The sequence below is a fragment of the Ochotona princeps genome, chromosome 29, assembly GCF_030435755.1.
Source record: "Ochotona princeps isolate mOchPri1 chromosome 29, mOchPri1.hap1, whole genome shotgun sequence".
Classification (NCBI taxonomy): domain Eukaryota; kingdom Metazoa; phylum Chordata; class Mammalia; order Lagomorpha; family Ochotonidae; genus Ochotona; species Ochotona princeps.
In genome coordinates this window covers 10,227,572-10,247,598 of record NC_080860.1, presented here as the reverse complement: position 1 = coordinate 10,247,598, position 20,027 = coordinate 10,227,572, and the positions used below count along the sequence as shown (strand labels likewise).

At 51.1% G+C, this 20,027-nt stretch overlaps 1 protein-coding gene across 2 annotated transcripts in view; it reads right to left on the bottom strand.

Annotated features, from left to right (window-relative positions):
• Positions 1–15,476: 15,476 nt before the first annotated feature.
• The window catches only part of CCDC60 (coiled-coil domain containing 60), a 133,664-nt gene continuing 129,113 nt past the window's right edge, over positions 15,477–20,027 (bottom strand). For both annotated transcript variants that reach the window (XM_058656935.1, XM_058656936.1), the window contains 4 exons: positions 19,728–19,850; positions 17,780–17,911; positions 16,530–16,719; positions 15,477–15,730 (listed from right to left, as the gene is read on the bottom strand). In XM_058656935.1, the coding sequence (XP_058512918.1) occupies positions 15,629–15,730; positions 16,530–16,719; positions 17,780–17,911; positions 19,728–19,850 (547 nt within the window). In that variant the 3' untranslated portion in view covers positions 15,477–15,628. The remainder of the gene's footprint in view (positions 15,731–16,529; positions 16,720–17,779; positions 17,912–19,727; positions 19,851–20,027) is intronic.

The following is a 20,027-nucleotide window of genomic DNA, read 5'->3' as shown; positions in this document are numbered from 1 at the left end:
ATTTCTTTTCCAACTTGGATTGAGAAGTTGGATGCCCACTGAGGGGTGAGGGCAAGGGGAGGTGAAATGGACGCGAGGAGCAGCAGGTTGGTGACTCAGTAACTCCCTCTGAGGCGGGTCTCCCACACACTGTTCTGGGAGAGGAAGTGGTGAAGATCTCCATCTCCACACTTTGAAACTAGATGTACTTGGTTGTCTTCCCAAGGGTCATTCATAATTGCACTCAATTTTTGCAAAATTACTAGGCCACATGACATCTCCATCCAAGAAATTCTACTAGAAAGCCACATTGTAAGTCTAATATTTAAATAGATGTATTTGTATTGGAAAGATTTTTACAAAGATTGAAGGAGAGACAGAAAGAGGGGTCTTCTGTCTGCTGGTTCATGCCCCAAATGGCCACAATGGCTAGAGCTGAGCCTATATAAAGCCAGGAACCAGGAGCTTCTTCCTGGTCTTCCACACAGATGCAGAGTCCCAAGGATTTTGGACCATCCTCCTCTGCTTTCCCAGGCCACAAGCAAGAAGCTGAATGATGGGAAATGGGGTTGGCAGGACATGAACCGGCGCCTTTATGGGATGCTAGCGTGTGCAGGGTGAGGACTTTAGCCAATAGGTTACTGCGCTGGGCCCAGAAAAGCTTTAATGTTATCCTACTGGCATCTGGTGTTGTAACTTTGAGGTCCTTTTTGTGGACAATGATCTGAATCAAAGAACTGTGGCGTTGGGAGTGGTGGTGGTCAGAAAAATGCCTGTGTAGGTTTCTCTTCTTTGTTAGAATTCATTGTGTACATTGTATTCCAATGAGAGATTTCGTTATAAAAGATGTCTCTGGAACATCTGCTTTGGTTGGGTATTGTTTCCTGGGAGGAGAGAGAGGGAGGGAGGGAGAACAAGACAGTTCCTCCCTGGAACTAAAGAACAAACAAGTAAGATACGTTCCAGGAGTGAGAAGGGCAACAAAGAGAACGCAGCGCGGGCTCTGTGTAACTTGGTGGGAGGCTGGCGTAGCAAGAGGTGATCATTATTCACAATTCTGTATGTGTGGTTTTCAAGGTCTTTTTTCTCTCACTACTCTGACCTAATTATGTATCATCTGTCTGCAGTCGGGACCATGATGTATGTTCTGTCCTGCAACCTTATTTTTTTCCCTTTAATATATTGTGAATGTCTCTCTGTTTCATTATTTATTCATCGGCATCATTATTTTTATTGACACAGAGCAATTCATCACATAGGCTGTGCCGTGCTTTCCTAACCAGCCCCTTAGGATCATGAAACAGGTTGCTTTCTGCTTGTTGAAGTGATTGCACTGCTTGCCTCTGTTCCTTCTTGGCCCACATTTGCACTGTTCCTCCCGCGGACTACTGAGATAGCTTTTGGAGTCGGCGTTGTGGTTCAGACATTCAGGCTACTGCCTTGTCTCCATAACATCTCCTGTCAGAATGCTTTGGAGTCCTGGCTGCTCTGCTGCTGCTCTAGCTCCCTGTGAACGGGCCTGGGAAGGCAGTGGAAGATGGCCCAAGCATTGGGTTCCCTGCCACCTGCATGGGAGACCAGGATGAAGTTCTAGGTTCCTGGATTTGCCTTAGCCCAGCCCTAAATGTCAAAGCCATCTAGGGAATGAATCAGCAAACGGAAGATCTTTCTCTGCCTTGCCCTCATTTTTGCTTCTGTCACTCTGTCTTTGAAATATCTAAAAATCTTCATTAAAAATAACAAGTAGTTTCTGGGCCCGGTGGCATGGCCTAGCAGCTAAAGTCCTCACCTTGAAAGCCCCGGGATCCCATATGGGCGCCGGTTCTAATCCCGGCAGCTCCACTTCCCATCCAGCTCCCTGCTTGTGGCCTGGGAAAGCAGTCGAGGACGGCTCAAAGCTTTGGGACCCTGCACCCACATGGGAGACCCGGAAGAGGTTCCAGGTTCCCGGCATCGGATCGGCGCGCACCGGCCCATTGTGGCTCACTTGGGGAGTGAATCATCGGACGGAAGATCTTCCTCTCTGTCTCTCCTCCTCTCTGTATATCCGGCTTTCCAATAATAATAATAAAAAAATCCTTAAAAAAAATAACAAGTAGTTTCTTTAAAAAAGAGCCTCTTAAAACTAATTCTCTGGCTCCTTCATTTTTTTAAAATAAACCTTTAAGTCCAAGATAGTTTTTTTAAAAGATTTATTTTACTTCTATTGAAAGCCAGATATACAGAGAGACAGAGGAGGATCTTCCGTCCGTCCCATGATTCACTCCCCAAGCGGCCACAACGGCTGGAGCTGAGCCAATCCGAAGCCAGAAGCCAGGAGCTTCTTCCAGGTCTCCCACCCAGGTGCAGGGTCCCAAAGCTTTGGGCCATCCTCGAATGTTTTCGCAGGTCACAAACAGGGAGCTGGATGGGAAGCAGGGCTGCCGGGATTAGAACCGGTGCCCGTATGGGATCCTGGGCGTGCAAGGTGAGGACCCTAATCACTAAGCTGTTGTGCCGGGTCCCAGGATAGTTTTTTTTTTTAAAGATTTATTTATTTTATTACAAAGTCAGATATACAGAGAGGAGGAGAGACAGAGGAAGATCTACCGTCCGATGATTCACTCCCCAAGTGAGCCACAATGGGCCGGTACGCGCCGATCCGATGCTGGGAACCTGGAACCTCTTCCGGGTCTCCCACGCGGGTGCAGGGTCCCAAAGCTTTGGGCCGTCCTCGACTGCTTTCCCAGGCCACAAGCAGGGAGCTGGATGGGAAGTGGAGCTGCCGGGACTAGAACCGGCGCCCATATGGGATCCCGGGGCTTTCAAGGCGAGGACTTTAGCCGCTAGGCCACGCTGCCGGGCCTCAAGATAGTTTTAAATTCAGAAACATAAAAGGTTAAATGGCTCTCAGCCACAAAAAAAGAACAGAATCCTGACATTCGCAGCAGGAAGGGGAAGTGGTGATCACTGCGTTCAGTAGAAGAAGCCAGAGACAGACAGACAACTGTCCAGTTGCCCTGACTGCAGGGCATTGTGTCATTTAGCACTTAGTTGTAAACAATGCTGTACTAAACCATACCTGCCAATGACAAAATATTCTCTCGCACATTAAAAAAGCAGAAAGTGAGGGGAAATGGTGAGGAGTCCTGGGGTAATGTTTTGTTCTTAAGTGTTGGTTTTGAGCATGCTCAGAAGACAAGCCCCATGTATCTGTACTCTTCTGTACATGTTTGTGTGCTATATCTCAGCAAAACCTTAACCAGTGTTGTGTAATTCCCACCGAGATGTCACACACAGATGAGGCCAAGAACACGTGGCTCTGTGGGGATGATATTCCTGATGGTGGGGTAGGGGAGAGTTACTGCTGAATTGGGTAGGGAGTTTCTGTTTGGGGTGATGCAAGAGTTTTGAAACTAGGTCATGGTGATGGTACAGCCCTGTGTGTATGACGAACACCGCGGAATTACTCACTTAACGTGGCAAAACCTGACGTTTTGTATATTTTACTGTGGGTGTCATCTTCATTGGGGTGTCCGTGACCTTACCCTCCTGGTTTGTTCGGCCTGGTGCACACCTGGGTTCTGTCTCCATGTCGTGTACCCACTCCGTGGTAGTTCATTCCTGGAAGATTTATTTATTTTCATTGGAAAGGCAGATATACAGAGAGGAGGAGAGACAGAGAGGAAGAACTTCTGTCCTCTGGTTCACTCCTCAAGCAGCCTCAATGGCCGGAGCTGAGCCGATTTGAAGCCCGGAGCCAGGAGCTTCTTCCAGGTCCCTGAAGTGGAAGGGTCCCAAGGCTTTGGGCCGTCCTCCACTGTTTTCCCAGGCCACAAGCAGGGAGCTGGATGGGAAGTGGAGCAGTCGGGATATGAACCCCAGCCCATATGGGATCCAGGCATGTGCAAAGTGAGGACTTTAGCCACTAGGCTACTGCACCAGGCCCTTGTTTGAGTTTTCACAGCACATTCTGTGTTCCTTTTGGGGTGATTTCTTGCCTTGGTCACCTATTAAGATGTGAGTTCTTGGGGCAAGGAGACTTCGCCTTATTTATCTTGGTGTAATTCATTCAATAAATATTGAACCTATAATTGTGAGTGTTAGCCTGGGACACAATGTCAGTCCACTGTGAAAATGCAATTAATATGTCAACTTAATTGACACAACTTTGATTTGCTTATTGTTCCTTGAAGTCAATTACTGAGAGAAGTGGAGGGCAGGGAGATAGAGATCTTCTATCTGCTGGTTTATTCCCCAAATGTCCGCAACAGCTGGAGATGAACCAATCTGAAGCCACGAGCCTAAAGCTTCTTCCAGATCTCCCACATAGGTGTAGGGACCCAAGGCCTTGAGCCATCCTCCACTGTTTTCCTGGACTACTAGAAGGATACTGGATCAGAAGTGGAGCAGCCAGGACTAGAACCGGCACCCATAAGGGATACTGACACTACAGGCAGAAGATTAATGTACTAAGCCATTGCAGTGGCCCAAAATTGATCTATTGTTGTGATCTGAACTTCAAAGCTTCCGGGGATTTTCGCCGTGGTGCAACGTTAAGCGAAGGTTACAATCCTTTGCACTTGGCAGTCTTGCTAACTCCCATTCTTAAGGGCAGTCGATCATGATTGGTTGCTTTTCCTTCCTCTGGCAGCACTGTCATTCTCCAGTGTTGGAGCTCGGGTCCCTTTTCCTTCCCAGCTTCAATCCATGTGATCTGCGTTGTCTGTGTTCTTGATCCTTCTCTGTGGGATGCTGTGATTTTTTGGTTTGTTTTTCAAGATAACTTTCTGACATAAGCTGGACAGTCAGATTTCCCCCCACTCCTAGGAAATTTTGAAAACGGAAGAGAGTATGGGGCGGGGTGAGGGGGGATTCCCAAAGTCATATTTCCATGTAAGATGCTGGATAGGGTGTGACTGAAGCTTGAAGACGAGTGTTGTGGGCAGAGAGAAGAAAGAGTCCTATTATCACAGAGACCCACGGTTTTGCCCATTTGAAAGCTTAATGCAGTCTGTGTTCTATTACTTGAGGCAACAAAATCCCCTCTGGTTTGAGCTGGAATTCTGTTACTTGCATCCAAATGATTGCCCCTCTCTGACCTTCAATTTTCTTATTGTAAAATGCTAATAAAGACCCATTGCTCATGCAGTGTATACCAAGTATGACATTTCATGTGGCACATAGGACACACCCAGCAGGTGTTTGCAAAGATTACTGTTGAAGATAGTCCATGGTGTCTTGGGACAGAGGGAGCAGGACTACAAATCCTCTGAGTGAATAAGGACCTAGCTTTGATTCGGCTTGCGGTTCTGTCCGAGACTGAAAGGCCAGCTTCCGTGACTTGAGCGCTATCTTGCTTCATGTCACATTAGACCCAGACACATCTCCGTGAAGGCGACAGTCTGTGTTTGGCAGGGCCCCTCGTCAGGTTATCTCAGTTCTCAGGGACATGTCTCCAGGGCGAGAGCCGAGAGACGCAGAAAGCCTTGTTCCCGACTCCGAATGCAACGCCACCTCTCTACGTTCCATTTGGCTCCAGCTGCAGCATCTCATTGCACAGCTCCAAGGCTTAATTGCATCCTCTGTCTCTGTTGCCAAACACTAAAACCTTGTTGTTGGAGTTCGGCGTTTGGGGAAATGAGCTGCACTATTCCACTAGCCAAAGCTTCAAAAAGTAGGAGCCGTGACACCAGAGGGCACACCTCGGTCACTAAGTGGCCCACCTGCACTCACCAGGGAGGACATGTTGAAGTGAATACTGAAAGCTCTGTGAATTAATTCAGAGGATGTTCTGGGTCTGCAGTGGCATCTAGTGGCACCTGGTAGGCTCTTACTTGCGCATTTAGATACGTTATACACTCAATGTCCTGAATAATTCATAACAGCACACAGTTGTGATGTCATGGCTACATGTGCCGGACCCTGTTCTAAGCACTTGGTGTATGCTAGCTCAATGGTTTACAAGCATCTACACTTTAGAAACACCTGAGCAATGTACAGGAGTCTTGATGCTCAGGCTACACCTTGTACCACTGAAGTGGGGGGTTTGAACTCTCAAGCAGTGGGGAATGCTAAATAGGCAGTCAAGTATGAAAATCAATGATTGGTTGAATCCTCAGGGCAAGTCTAGTCTAGAAGCAGGTGCTATGACTATGCTATGCTAGTTTCCTGACCTAGTCGGACACAACAGACTCAGGGACTTGTCTAACAGCACACACCTCGTACGTGTCACAGTCACATTTTGAAGTTGGCTGTCTGATCCCAGAGCTGTGGTCTTAACTACCCCCCACTGTAGAAGCCTGCCTACCTCTCGCTGTTCTCCTTGGCCTTTATTTCCTGCCCAGTTCAGACCCCATCTTCTCATGAGCTCTCTTGGGCCCTTTAGAGTCTTCCTCCAGGGTCAGTCCCTCTAACTCAATTTTGTTGAATGAAATTCTGTGAACCATAGATGGAATTTAAATTTCTACTGCTTATGTTTCAAAAAGTAAAAAGCAAGAGAAATTAATTTTAATTCAATCTCTTATTAAACTCCACAGATCCTATGGATTCCTGCTTTGGGCATGTAATCAATCTGAAACTGTTCATCAGATACTTCCTATACACATTTTTTAAGACTCAGTGGTCAGTGCCCATGTGTGTGTCACACTGAGTGTGTCTCCGTTTGAAGTGGCCCTGTTCCAAGTGCTCAGTACCACATGTGGCTGATGGTTACCACATTGGATGCTACTGCTCTAACCCATTCCCTATCCCAAGGTTGGAATGGACTTCAGGAAATGCAAATGCAACCATATATATGCATATATACAAATGCAAATATATGTGTGTGTTTATATAGGTTTTATATATGTATATATGTTTATATATGTGTGTGTATTTTAATGTGGTTTACATAGTTCAGAAGGATATGTGCTCATGTGGGCCACGGATGAGGGAGGGGAGAGGGTTGAGGCATGGAGGAGAAAGAACAGAAGAAATGTTTCCAGTTTTTAAAAAATTTTTCTCCTAATGTCTGCAGGCAAGCAGAGGAGGGGACTGTTGCTTCCTGCTAAACTTTATCAGCACCCAGGGACGGGGGACGGTCGTTTGATGATGTCTTAGAGACTGCAGTGTGGGGGAGAGTGTTGCAAGGGTGTCACTTGAATGATTTTGATAGTTCTGAGATGCTGCTGGCTTCATTGCTCCAAGGTTGAGGAAATCTTCCCAAGGTCTGTGGGTTGACAAAGTCCACCTCCGTGTATCCACAGACCCAGGAATATACTGCAAAGCTTGGCCAGGAGACTTGTCCAACGTGTTCTGCTTTCCATCCTCTGATGAGGCATTCGACATCCTCTGCTGGCCTAGATGAGCTGGCCATCATGTCCCTTGTGTGCATCTGGGCCAGCTGTATATTGTGCAGGCATCAGCGATGGAGGAAGTCCAGTCCCAATGCGTATACTACCAAGTCAGACTACATATCCTGTGATTTTCCCTGTGGTCTGAGTTTGAGTTCAGTGGACTAGATAGGGAGTTCCCCAAGAAACTTCACTTGGGGTGATTCCAGACCTGACTCTTGTGTGAGCCAGTCAGTGTGGGGTCTGGTTCAGGCACCCGCATCGGTGATGTCCTCTATTGGGAATGCTGTCCTGCTCTCCCCTTTGTCCTTGTCCATCAAGAATGCTTTTTTTCTGAAACTCCCAACTCTGGAGTCTTCTCTTAAAAACTTATAGGATCCACCTACGAGGAGGCCAACCCTCCCATAGATTCACATGGAACTTTGAACACGACTTCTATCCTTTACGTTGACTTACGTGAGGCCAAGACTGGGCAAGGTGACAGTACCCTCCTTATCTAACACCTGTCAAGTAGGAGAATGGTGCTGCTGTGTCCAGTGGCTTTCACTCACCTGCACCCCTTGCCTCGACTTGGTAGAAAGGCAGGGAACCTTGTGATCTGGATCTGACCTTGACAGATGGGAAACTGAGGTCCCAGGAAGGAGGACTGAACCTGTAACAGATGGGCCCACTTCCTGCCCAGCCATTTTCAGCACTACCACCATTCTTTACTGGTGTGTTAGACCCAAGCTCCCTGGGAGAAGAGATAAGGAGGAGGAAGGTGGCTGCTTTTCACCATCAGAAGATAATATGTCAGTGTTGGTAAAGGCGACATTTCAGATGTTCCTGGGTGGCTGATTTGTGTCGTAAGACCCTGTTGCAAGTTCTGGTGGAAAGAGAACAGAATGTCCAAGCCACTGATGGTGTGCCTTTGTGTCTACCCCCTTCCCAGCTGAGACTGTTCACACATGGAATCCCACTGGTGCTACCAAGGGAATGTGCTTTGCTGTGGGGGGTCTGTGTCACACCAAGGAAGAATGGTGTGTGGTCCATCACCTGCCTTGAGATGGTTAGCATGGGCTTAGAAGAGCCAGTTTGTCAAGGAACTAAGGAACACTGCAGGTTGTTGATCCTGGCACTTGGCCACCTGGCTTTCTGATGGTACGCACTGTTGGAGTCACAACCATGAAACTAGGAGCAGAGCTTATGTATGTGTAAACTTAAGTGTCTTCATTGGGCAGATTTGGCACAGGGAGTCTCCTAGAAACTCCCTTTGGATGGGAGGAGGAGACCAGGAAAAATGTTGGAATTGAGTGCATGGAGTGCAAGGATGGGTAACGCATCCTCTAGTGTCCAGCAGCATCCCTGGACGCAGAGCGGTGCTGACTTCGCAGGCGCACTTGATGCTAGAGAGTTAGTACGGATGGATACTCAAAGAATAGGCTGTGTGTCGTTTGCTGGAATTAAGACGGAGGCCAAGAAGGCACGAACGCCTCCAGCATCGTTTTTCACTGTGAAGCCCTCATCTTCCCTTGGGCCTCTTGACCAGTGCCATTTGAATGTGGACTCAATGACAGTGCCAGGACCAATGCCCATCTAGCTGATGAGTGAAGCTTAAAGTACACTTTGCACTAACAGGTATAAATTCTAACATTTTCTTCTGCCTATGGTGGGTCATTTTGCACACCTCCCCTCCCCAACTTTGGAGACGTCCTTGGCCCTTCCCCTCACAGTGACGTATCTGAGAACGACACCATCTCGTGTCTGTCTCATGCTTTTTACCTGCTGCAAAACCCGAGTGATACGACATCTGCCTTCCTAGCTGTTGCCTTTTCTCTTGATAGATGTTGTAGTTTTATGGGATTTTCTCTCTCTGCTTCATGTATCAGATGGTAGTCTCTTCCTTCCCCATCGCTCTAGCTCTTGGCAAGGAAGGGGCTGTCCTCAGGAGGATCTAGAATCCAGATTTCTTGTCTCTCTTCCGCTGGCATTAATCAGGAATCCTTTAGTTGCCAGGGGATGAAATCCTATTGAGTCTGGCTTTAGCAGAACAGTGTGTTTGCTTCTGTAACTGAGCAGCTGCATTGGGCCTCGATCTGGGGGCTTCAGGGCTGAGCTGTGAGCTTGCTCTGGCTACCTGTCACGGCTTGGTTCTCCTCTCCTGATGGGTGATGTCACCTTGCAGTGGCTTTGGGAGGCTCTGTGATTTCTTCGTGTTCATTGCCTGTGATTCCAGAGGACGAACACTTCCTTACACTCAATTCCAATTCCTGGGATTGTTGTAGCCCTTCCACAGACTATTGGCTGTGAACAGGGATGTGTAGTGGTTGGATTGGCCAGATCTTGGTCACATGACTATACCTAGCTATGAGGCTTGAGGCATTGTGAGATCCTCAATGAATGGTGGTCAGGGGGAGGGGTTGCTGTAGGCACAAGGAGTGGGTGGGCACCAGGAAGATGCTTCCCACATTAGAATGAAGATGTTGCCAGAGAGTCGACGTGGCCCTTGTGCCTTGTACCTTGCAACACAATTGGGAGGCTAATGACCCAGAGTTGGGTCAAGTTTCATAGGCTAAGGGGACAGTGCCTCCCTCCCAGCCACACATTCAGGGGTCCCCCTGTCAACAACATTTCCACCTGCTGGCCACATTTCAGGGGTTCCTACTATTCCTCCACAGATCCAACAATTTCCCTGGGTGCCCCGTCAAACACAGGCAAGCATGTCACTTAGGATCACAGCTTTCTGCTATCATGGGAACAGAATGTGTTGGTCTCTTGTCTGCTGCTGTGATGGAGTGGGAAGTTCGTTGGTGGGGATGCAATGGAGTTACAGGGCAGCACGGGGCATCCCCTGGGGACAGGGCTGCATCCACGAGCTGGAGCCAGCCTGGTTTGCAGAACTGACCCGTCCTTGAGATAAGCCTCCGTCTCTCACCCCTTGAGCCATGAGTGGGTTAGTCCACGAGGGCAGATCCCTCACCACGGAATTGTCGCCAAAGATCCCACCTGGTGCCCTCCTTAGTCTCTCCCACAAGGACACATGCTGTGGGTGACACTGGCGTGCTTTTCCTTTCCCTGGAGAGCTTTATCTGTGAGATTGATATTCCTCCTGAATAAACATCGAAAGAGCCAGACGCTTGCTTTCTCAGGTGCCCTAGACTTTGCAATCAGAAAAGTTTTACAATTTTTCAGACAGAAACCCGAGAGAGAGACGAGCACTCCAATCTATGGATCGCTCTTCAGATGCCTGCACCTGCTGAGATAGGGCTAGGCTGAAGCCAGGGTTGGGAGTTCAAGAGGGTGACAGGAACTCAGTTGCTTCAGCCACCCCCACTGTCTGCCAGGGTCTGTGGTAGCAGGAAGCTGGAATCTGATGCCGGAGCTGAGTTTTGAACTTGGGCATCATAAGGTGGGGCATACACTGCTTAAGCGCGAGGCTACAGGGCCGCTGCTGTCAGCAGACGTGTGTTCTCGGGCACCAAGGCAACGCCTCGGGGTTCAGCCAGCCAGAATCACTCTGCTCCGTGAGGCGGATGACACACTTGGGTGCAGCTGCCCTGGTTTGCGGGCTCGGGGAGGTGGCTTCCTGCTATAGTCCATCGGCAAGCGGCACTGTGGCCGAAGCACTGGATGTACTGCCCAGGCTGTCTCCTGGACTCGATAGCCATGTGCCCATTTGTATGGATGAGTCACACAGCAGCGAGGATGGTGTGGTCACACGAGGGTCTGTGCCTTCTTGATCTGACTCCAGATCATTACATTACACCACTGCTTAACCCTTTTTTGCTAACTTCTGGTGCCAGGGGCTGCCTTTATCCCTGAGACGTGGCTCGCACGGCCTGGCATGAGGAGGGAAGTTGGTGAGTATTCAAACTGTTGCAAGACGGGGTTTCATGCAAGTCAAGCACTCTGAGCATCGCTGAGTTGCCACATAGCAAACCTCCCTTAGCTCTTTCCTCCCATTTGCCATCGAATGAATGTGAATAATCTGTCGCTTCCTCCACACACCTGTTCCCCCGAACTCCCTCTCACAGCCAGTGTGGTAGATCTCTGATTGTCAGTTCCCATTGTTTATCTCTGTTCTTAGACCCTTGGGACACGGGGAATGAAGACTTCTCTGCTCTCTGAAGGTTGTGGCTTCCTTCCACCTCCCAATTCCTTGATGTCCTCCGTTTCACGCCTTGGGAGTTTGGGCAGTTTTTATGGCTCACAGTCGCCGCCTTGTGGCAGCCCTAGACGTAACACGCCTTGGGAGTTTGGGCAGTTTTTATGGCTCATAGTCGCCGCCTTGTGGCAGCCCTAGATGTAACACGCCTTGGGAGTTTGGGCAGTTTTTATGGCTCACAGTCGCCGCCTTGTGGCAGCCCTAGACTTAACACACCTGGCTTCTGTTGCTGTTCAAGGAAGAGGGGATTTGTCCTTCCACGGCTACTGCAAGAGGGGATGCTGGTTGAGAAGGAAGAGGAATGTTGCCATTCTGTCTGTAATTGAGGGCTTCCAGCTCTGAGGCAGAAAACTCAGACCCCACTGCCTCGGCCAGCGAGAAGCTAGGTCCTCGCACGTGACCAAAAGTCACCAGTAAAGTGGTTTCTCTTGGGTTTGCCCCTGATGGGAAGTCAGGTGCGTGCACACACCAGGCACATGGAAAATGGGCATTGCACAAGCCTTCATGAGCCATTCCTGCCACCAGGAATCGAGTCCACATGGCTTTAGACCCATCGGGATTCACCTTGATTCACAGGAGAGGCAGACACTTGAACAAAATCAGGACTATGAGCAAAGCAGGGATGGAGGAGTGTGGTTAGGAATCAGCCACAGTAATGGATCGGCTCAAAGGGCAAGTAACTTTTCATTCGGATGTGGTAAGGTCAAGGTTAGGGGGCATTTGTTGGCTTAAGGTAAGTAACAAGGAGCCCAATTCTAGGACTTAAAATAGTACATTTGCCTAAATTCTTAAAGTAGAGTTTTCACACTTCAAAGTCTAGGGAAAAAAGGACATCTCTCTATTCTCACCAGCCTGGCAGGTCACTGAGGGGACTGTGCTGGCTGTACCTTAGAATGTTCAACCATCGGCTTATGTCTTAGACCATTAAGAAATATGTGCAAACCTTGTGTCTATGTTTATAGGAAAGTGGCAGGGATCTGATGATGGCTCCTCTTGCGTCATGCCACAATCATCCATCTTTGCTTCTGTGTACACACACACACGCGCGCTCAGGTGATGCCAGAAGCACTGGGTAGGATTCTAATGAAGAGTTTCCCAGCCAAAAAAATGGTCTACCCTGTGTCTTGGAGTCTGGGATCTCAAAAACATTTTGGTAGTAGAATACGTTCTCGTGATTGAGTCAATATCCTTATCTAAGTAGGGTATGTCATTGCTGCCAATTTCCATTCTCTGTCTGTGGCTGGAAGGTTGTATTTTGCTGGAGAGCATGATGGGCAGGTAATAATGAATCATGACCACTAGATGGCGGTATACCTCTTAGTAACTGGCTCAGAAAGTGTCAGGTGGGAGGAAGACTGAGTGAGGATTTCAGGCTCATGCCAGGACAGACAGATCTGGTTCTAGACTGGGTTCTGTCACCTACCTGCTGTGTGTGACTGTCAGCAGGACTTCGATGTCCCTGCGTGAACAGTGGGGATGGTAGTCATGCCTCCTTGAGAAGCTGTGTCAGGTAGGGTTGGGACTGGCTGCTGAGGGGAGTGAAAACACAGCCCGACACAGCACCTCGGCCCGGGAGCAAGTCCTCGGGTGCTGTTCCCAAACCACGGCAGCCGCAGTGACCTGCTGGTCTGCGATCTGTGAGGCATGAGGTTCAGTGTGTGTGGGGGGAGTTTTATTAGTTGTTGGCTGGATAGCCCGTGATGGCAAACAACCCATTTCAGAGCTCCGCTGCCCTGCAGGGCTCAGAAGGTGTCCTGAGAAGGATGCGGAGTGTCGCGTATTCTGCACAGGATCTGGGACCTAGTACCTCCTCTGCAGGTGTCTGACGGTGAGCGGGCTGCCCCGTGCTTCCCGCAATTCTGCGCGGCAAGCCCGCTCTCTCCTCGCCCCCTCTGACCATCAGGATCCGTGGGAAGTGGGCATCAGGTGAACCTTCTGTGCAGCCCTCTGTCCCGGGAGGACCTCGCTGCACCCTGTGGTCCCCATTCCATCTTCCTGGAACATTCAAAGCACCTCCCTCCACCTCATCCCCGCCCTGCATGTTGGTTGCGGTTTGAGGCCAGCCCCAGTCCCACGGCCTTGTAGTCCCCGCAGTCTGTGCCGCCGCCATCCCCGCGCCGCCCCCCGACCCACCCCCCGACTCCAGCTCCCAGATCCCTGCCTTGCACCCACACAGTAGCCTTCTTTTTAAGTAAGTCTTGACTTGATTCTCCAGCTCAACATCCTCCCATGGCTCCCTATTGCCAGCGAGGTAAAGGTCCAAGTTAGATTGTGTAACCCGGAAGTCATCTGATAATTTGATGTCTCTCCCCGCCCCCCCCCGCCCGTTTTTCCAAGCTGCAGGGGAGTGTGCTCTCCTGTGTGAATGGCTGGCTGGTTTCCATTGCCTGCAGGCCCTGGCACGCGCTGTCCCTCTTCCTGGAACTCCTCGCGCTCCTCACCTGCTCATCCTTGGTGAACTCCCATCTTTCCAGACATTTTAAGGATGGAGCAGGGCACCCCTTCCCCAGGGATCTTCAGCTTGCTTTAATTGGGCTCCACTGCACTGACTGGTCACTGTGATTAAACGTCAACTGAGATGGCCACCAGACTTTGGAGACATAGGTGCCCCAGGCCATGTCTGGAGGGAAGGCAAATGTCCCCTCCAGCCTTCTGTATGCCTGGAGAACTCGGGCAGTATTCATTTCTCTGGTCTGGCTGGAACTCCATGTTGCTCAGGTTCTGGGTCCCCTCCAAGCCCTGGCTTTGCCCCTACCCCAACAACCCAGATGGAGGGCACATCACCACTTCTCCTGAAAATGATGCTCACAGAGGACACGTGGGGGCGCTGCGACATTCCTCAAGTTCAAAGGGTGGGAGTGGAGGTGGAGGTTTGTGTCTTATTTCTTAGGGGTTTCTTCAGCCAGTCCCCCCTCCACAAACCTCTCTCTTCTTGGTCTTCTGCCAAGGTCTCTACACCCTCTCGTGTTCCTCGTCCTCCTTTACTGGTCCTGTTCCTTTCTTCTCTGCTACCCTTCGCTCGGCTTCTCATTTGCCACAGAGAAGTTTGAGCTCTGACTGGTACGGTCCGTCCATGTTTGGCACCATGCCTTGATGCCCCAAGCAGCTTGTTACGTTATGTTAGCTGCAGGGAACCTCTGAGGAGACGGTCGGATAGTCCCCCTCTGTTAACCATCACATTCCGTTGGCTACTCTGTCTGAATGTGAACTCTGGGAGTAGGGGCCTCTTCTGCCTTGGTCATGGCTCCACTGTCAGCACCCGGGACTTGGCAGGTGCCTACTGGGCTCCTAATACTACGCACTGGATGAAGGAGTGAATGGCAGAGTGAGACACTGTCTAGCGTGTGTGTTGTATTTCCTTTCCAACACTCTGCTCCATTTTGGAATTGTAGAGAGACACTGAATCCCAGCCTACATGAATGTTCTGACCTTCTGGACAAAATGGCAACTCTAGACCAATTGTTCAACAGCTCCAGCTCTCAGAGTTGAAGCGACAAGTTCTGCAACTACAGAATGTAGGTGGACATAAGACCAAGAAGGGGCGAGAGAAAGAGCACTTGCCGTTCTGGGATAACAGGAAGCTTCCCTCTGCAGCCAGGCTCACTAGAGGACATCTACGGAGACCCTCAAGCTGAGGATTTTCTTGTACATCGTTGCCTGGTTGGGGAATGTCCCACCCACCCGTCTACCCACCCACCCCTCTATTGATCTGCCTACCCAACTATCCATCCAGTTCCAATGAAGTGGGGATAGCCTACAGTACGTGTGTAACCAAGCCTTCAGGATATGTAAGTGACAGAATATGGGAGGAGTCCAGCACAGCAAAACTTGATCAATGGCAACTGTCGTTGACAGGATCAGAATACTCCACCCAGTTCCACGGCTCCCTTAACCAGCAAGATATTATTTAGCTCAATGTTTATTATCCAGAATTTGAGAGGGAGGAATAGGGTGTGGGAATCTGGAGGGGATTATGTATGGTTAGGCCTGCTTTGTGTTTGGAGCTGGGGTGTGGCCGGGGAAGGCCCCTGTGAATCTCTCCTCCCAGACAGTGGACCGGGTGTGGTTTCCACATGATCTTACTGTATCATAATGGACTTCTGAAGGGGCAGGCAGGCATCAGGTACAGGGGTAGCATGCGGGGACAGGGTGGTGGCCAGCCCTCTTCCCTGGGGGCCAGCGGCTGCTCCGACTACAGCATGGTGCTGTGAGGCCTGATGGCTGCATTGATCCGGTTCTGCAGCCAGCCGAGGTAATCCTCCTGGGGCATGTGGACGACATGTTCGCGTACAAACTGGGGGGGGAGTCAGGGAGGGCACGTGGGGACGATCAGTATGTTTTGAAAGCCCATACACACCACCAGCCCTGAGCCAGGTAGCAGAAGAGCTATTAAAATACAGATGCCTTGTAAAAATGAAGCTGTGGCTGCATTAGCATGTGTTAACACCTCCCAGTCAAGTCAGGTGGCCTCAGGGGACCGAGCACGGGGACCGCCTCTGGGGAGGGCCACCTGTTCGGTGTGTGCAGTTGCCTGGCACCCATGCATCCCCACTGCTCACTTCCTTCCACACCCACTGACTCCCACTGGGCTTCTCCCTTGGATGCAGCCGTGTTCCCTCCCACCCTACGCCTTGGACATGGCCTTGACCTGTGCCCCCTTTCTCTTTGCAGTGCTGTTTTCCCAGAGCTATATTCTCATTTCCCCTAATTAAGGGAGGTGGCTGCTAGTTCACTTTAAACCAGAGCACCCAAGTGCTGGGGACCCTGCCACCATGCACATCCCGAGCTGGGAGACAGCACCGGAGGCCTGGGAACGCATCCTCTACAGGCCCCCAGGGGAGGTTGTGTTGCAGGTCCACAGGCCACACTTGGAGTAGCAGGATGCAGAGAGCGCCTTACTAAGAGGGTCCAAAGCTCTGGGTTTTGAGCTGTTGCTACTGACACGAAACGTAATGTTTCTGAGGGTTGAACAAGCAAGGTCATGTGACCACTGCCCCTGCAATCCTTGAACTGGTGCCTGGGTGCGAGTGATGGCTGGATCAGGACACCCGAGGGAGTGGGGAGGGAATGGGGAGGCGGGAAATGGGGGTTACCTCAATCGCCACAGCAATGTCTGGGGAGCACAGTTCCCACACTCTGAGATCTTGTAGCACCTTCAGGAGGATGTGGGGCCGAATCCTCAGGTCCAGGTTTTCCCCAAACTTCTGCAGCTTGAGCAGGACCTTCTTGGCAGGGAGGAAGTTCTTGAGGTCCTCGGGGAGCTTGGACAACAGGTCAAAGTACCTTCAAGTCCAAGACAGGAGGGACGGTTAGGAAGCTGGCGGGAGATGAGGCTGGGCCACTTGGGCACTCCCTCTCGGTTGCTCATGAATTGCCTCCAGCACAGCATCCCTCCCTCCCTCCCTCTCTCTGTCTGGCTTTCCCTTCACCCTAAATTATCAAGGCCCCATGGATGCAATATGTTCTTATTCGTAGGGATTAGGAAGAGCTTGATTGTGACTTGGGTCTTGTGAGTGCTGAGGGTGTTCAAGGCATGTGTGCTCCTCCCTGAAGGCAGTGGGCACAGCTAGAGTGATGGGCTGCTGAAATTCCTTTCTGAGTTCATTAGGCTGGGCTGGCTGTGGATGTCTGTAGGGGAACGCAGGAGGCGGTCGCGATGATGGTGTATGTGTGCGCTCACCCACCTCTCTTCCAGGAGGCAAGCCCAGGCTGCAGCTCGGTGTGTTCTGCTGTTACGACTATGGGAGCAGAGGGGAGGCAAGTTTGGGAACCCATCCTTGAGATGGTGGGAAGGTACAAGGTCTAACCTGCTGTGAGATCCCTATTGACAGGAATGGTTAGTGCGTACCCTTTAATTTTTTTTCTTTCCTGTAGTGGATGGACTAGATAATTTCTAGAAACTCCTTAGGGCAGCCCCGGCCACCCAACAGTCACTTAATTCAGGCTGCTCACTGCTGTCGCTCTGATATCCTCACAGTGTCCTGAGGGTTTACTGCCTGGCTCTGTGTCCTTGAGGGATTTAGCCTTGTGAGTGGGTTTGGGGTAGCATACGAAGTGATCCATCTATAGACCTAACAACCTCTGGGAATTTGGGGGTCGGGCAGGTTAGTCCTTATGTGTGGACCTGAATGAAACAGAAAGGTGAGCATGGCCAAAAGGTGGATGGGGCCATCTGTGGTCCAGCGCTGGAGATGCTCTGGATTTAGCTTGCTTGGCAGGGAGCCCCCTGCTGGCCTGTCTATGCCTGGACAGACAGTGGAGTGGAATGCCCTCGGAGTGACACCCCCTTCCTGACCCCCCCCCCACCAGGGCCCAGCTGTGCCTGGTTCTCCCCGATCTTTACCAGTGATCTGCGATCTCCTCCGCGTCCCCTTTGATGACCGCTACTTGCTGTCTCATTTTTGCTATATCCTTCTGGAAGTTTGAGACGAGGACGAAGGAGTGGAACTTCTGGAGACCTCGCTCTTCTTGGCGTCTACAAGGGACATACGAGAAGGAAGAGGCAGCATTTGCGCCTTGCCCTCCTCCCCACCCCAAAGCCACCCTAGCTGCCCTCAGAGATCTCTGACCCTGGGCATGTCTCCCTCGGGGTCAAGTCCCTTCAGCCCTCCCAGCTACTCCCTCCCATCTGGCATTGGCATCAAGGCGACAGAGGGGAACTCGAGAAGCTTGTGCGAGATGGGAATAAAAGGTAAGTTTTGGTACAAAAGTCTCATATCCATGCATTAGAGGAATCTTCAGAGTTTCTGGAAAATCTGTGCTAGGAAAAAAAAAACTGTAGCTCTCAAGTCTTGAGACAGTTTTCTTGCAAAAGCAAATCTTCACCCTGTCTTTCTCTCTTCCTCTCTCCTGCCTGCCCACTTCCCCATCTGTCAGGTGGGGGGGGGTGATGGCCCCTACCTCCCTGAAGGGAAGAGGAGGTGACAGGAGGCGGGGAGCGCTGGGAGCTCAGTGGCAGACACACCAGGCAAAGACCCGGCTTGCCTGCTTTGGGCCTCAGCCCTGATCCTCCAACGAGACCTCACACTCTGAGTGGATCCAGGGCAGTCTCTTGCGCTCAGCCTTCACTGGCTTCCCATGTCACTCAGGATAGATACATTCAAAAAAAAAAAAAAAAAAACTTGCCCTCCAAGACTCCGGACGAGTCCAGCTTTATCTCCAAGAATGTTGAGGTTTTACTCCTGATCAGAATCTCCGAGGCCAAAGCTCACCCTCTCCTGTTTGACACAGCTTCGTCTAGCTCTGTGATCGCCCTGCAGTGGCCCGAGTCCCAGCCATATCTCCCCACGGGCTGGTCCCCAGCTCCTGGTGCCCCCTCTTTTCCTATGGGATGCCACTATTAGCCTTCCCTCTGACTTGCCCACTGTGCACCTCAGCTTTGACTTCTACCTTTCCTGTCGTAGCCACTCAGGGATTTGATAAGAGAGCTCTCTGATGCCTTTTTCTCATTTATAAAACGGGTGCAGTGCTAGCGCCCACCCCCAGGCTTGCTGTGAGGAGCAAATGAGACGTGCAAAGCTAGGTAGTAAATACTATGAGAACAACACCTGTTGTTGTGAAACTGAGCATGCTGCTGCTGCTGCTTCCAGGAAGACCTCCCTGATGGCAGTCCTGGACCAGGCAGGGCACCCCTTCTCTTTCCTGCATCCCCTCAGCTCCTTGCCTGCTTGCATGCTAGCCCTCACTGCTCTGTGTGACTGTCTGTTTCCGTGTCTGACTGAGGAGCAAAGGCGAGGGGTTGGTCCCCTGTGCACCCCTGGCCTTGGGTGGCTTGCCCGTCAGGTAGAGGGTGCCAGGCGGCATGTAGTTCCTGGGTTCTCAGGGTACTCGAGAAGCCCCCAAAGAGCCTTGCCGCTGTGCTGCTCATGGGCATTCCGGTCCTGCTGACAGCACGCATGGCTGGTGTGTGATGCAGCCTTCATCACCACTTCCCATCTGCCTTCATGTGTCCCTGGTCCCTTTGTACCGTGGCACTGTGTGTGCGACTTTCCCTCTGCCTCGAGTGCCGTTGGACCTTCCCCTCAGAGCCCCAGCGGCTCCAGAAGCCGCCACCTTTGAGGAATCTTCCAGATGACCCAACCTAACTTAGCTCCTCTCTCCCCTCCTCTCCTGCTGGCCCGGCAGTTGTGCGAACTTGTGCCCATGTAGTTACAGGTGCTGCTGGTTTGCCTCTGTCTCTCAGGAGACTAAATTCCCTGGGAGCTCTGCCCGTCCGTGCTGCGGCCCTGGCACCCGGCAGGTCTCGGGGGAAATGTCCCGGGGTGCAGGGTACACAGTATAAGAGCTCTTACTTTAGGAGGACCTCCATCTTGTCCTGAAGGCAGAAGGCGGCTTCCTGGGCCACACTGTAAAACTTGGCCCGCAGGCTGCTGCACACCCCGGTCTTGCCGTGGACGATGTCACGGGTGGTGCGGCTGCAGACACACAGAAGGGTTTGCACACCGCTTGCCCGGTGGTCCAGCGTCTCAGGCTCAAGCCCCTCCCCTGCCCTGGGGTTTCCTGGTCCTGCAGCATCACTGCCCATTGCTTCTGGGTGGGTCTGGTCTACACTGGGTCGTTTTCACCCCACCGAGGGGATATGCTCCCATGGA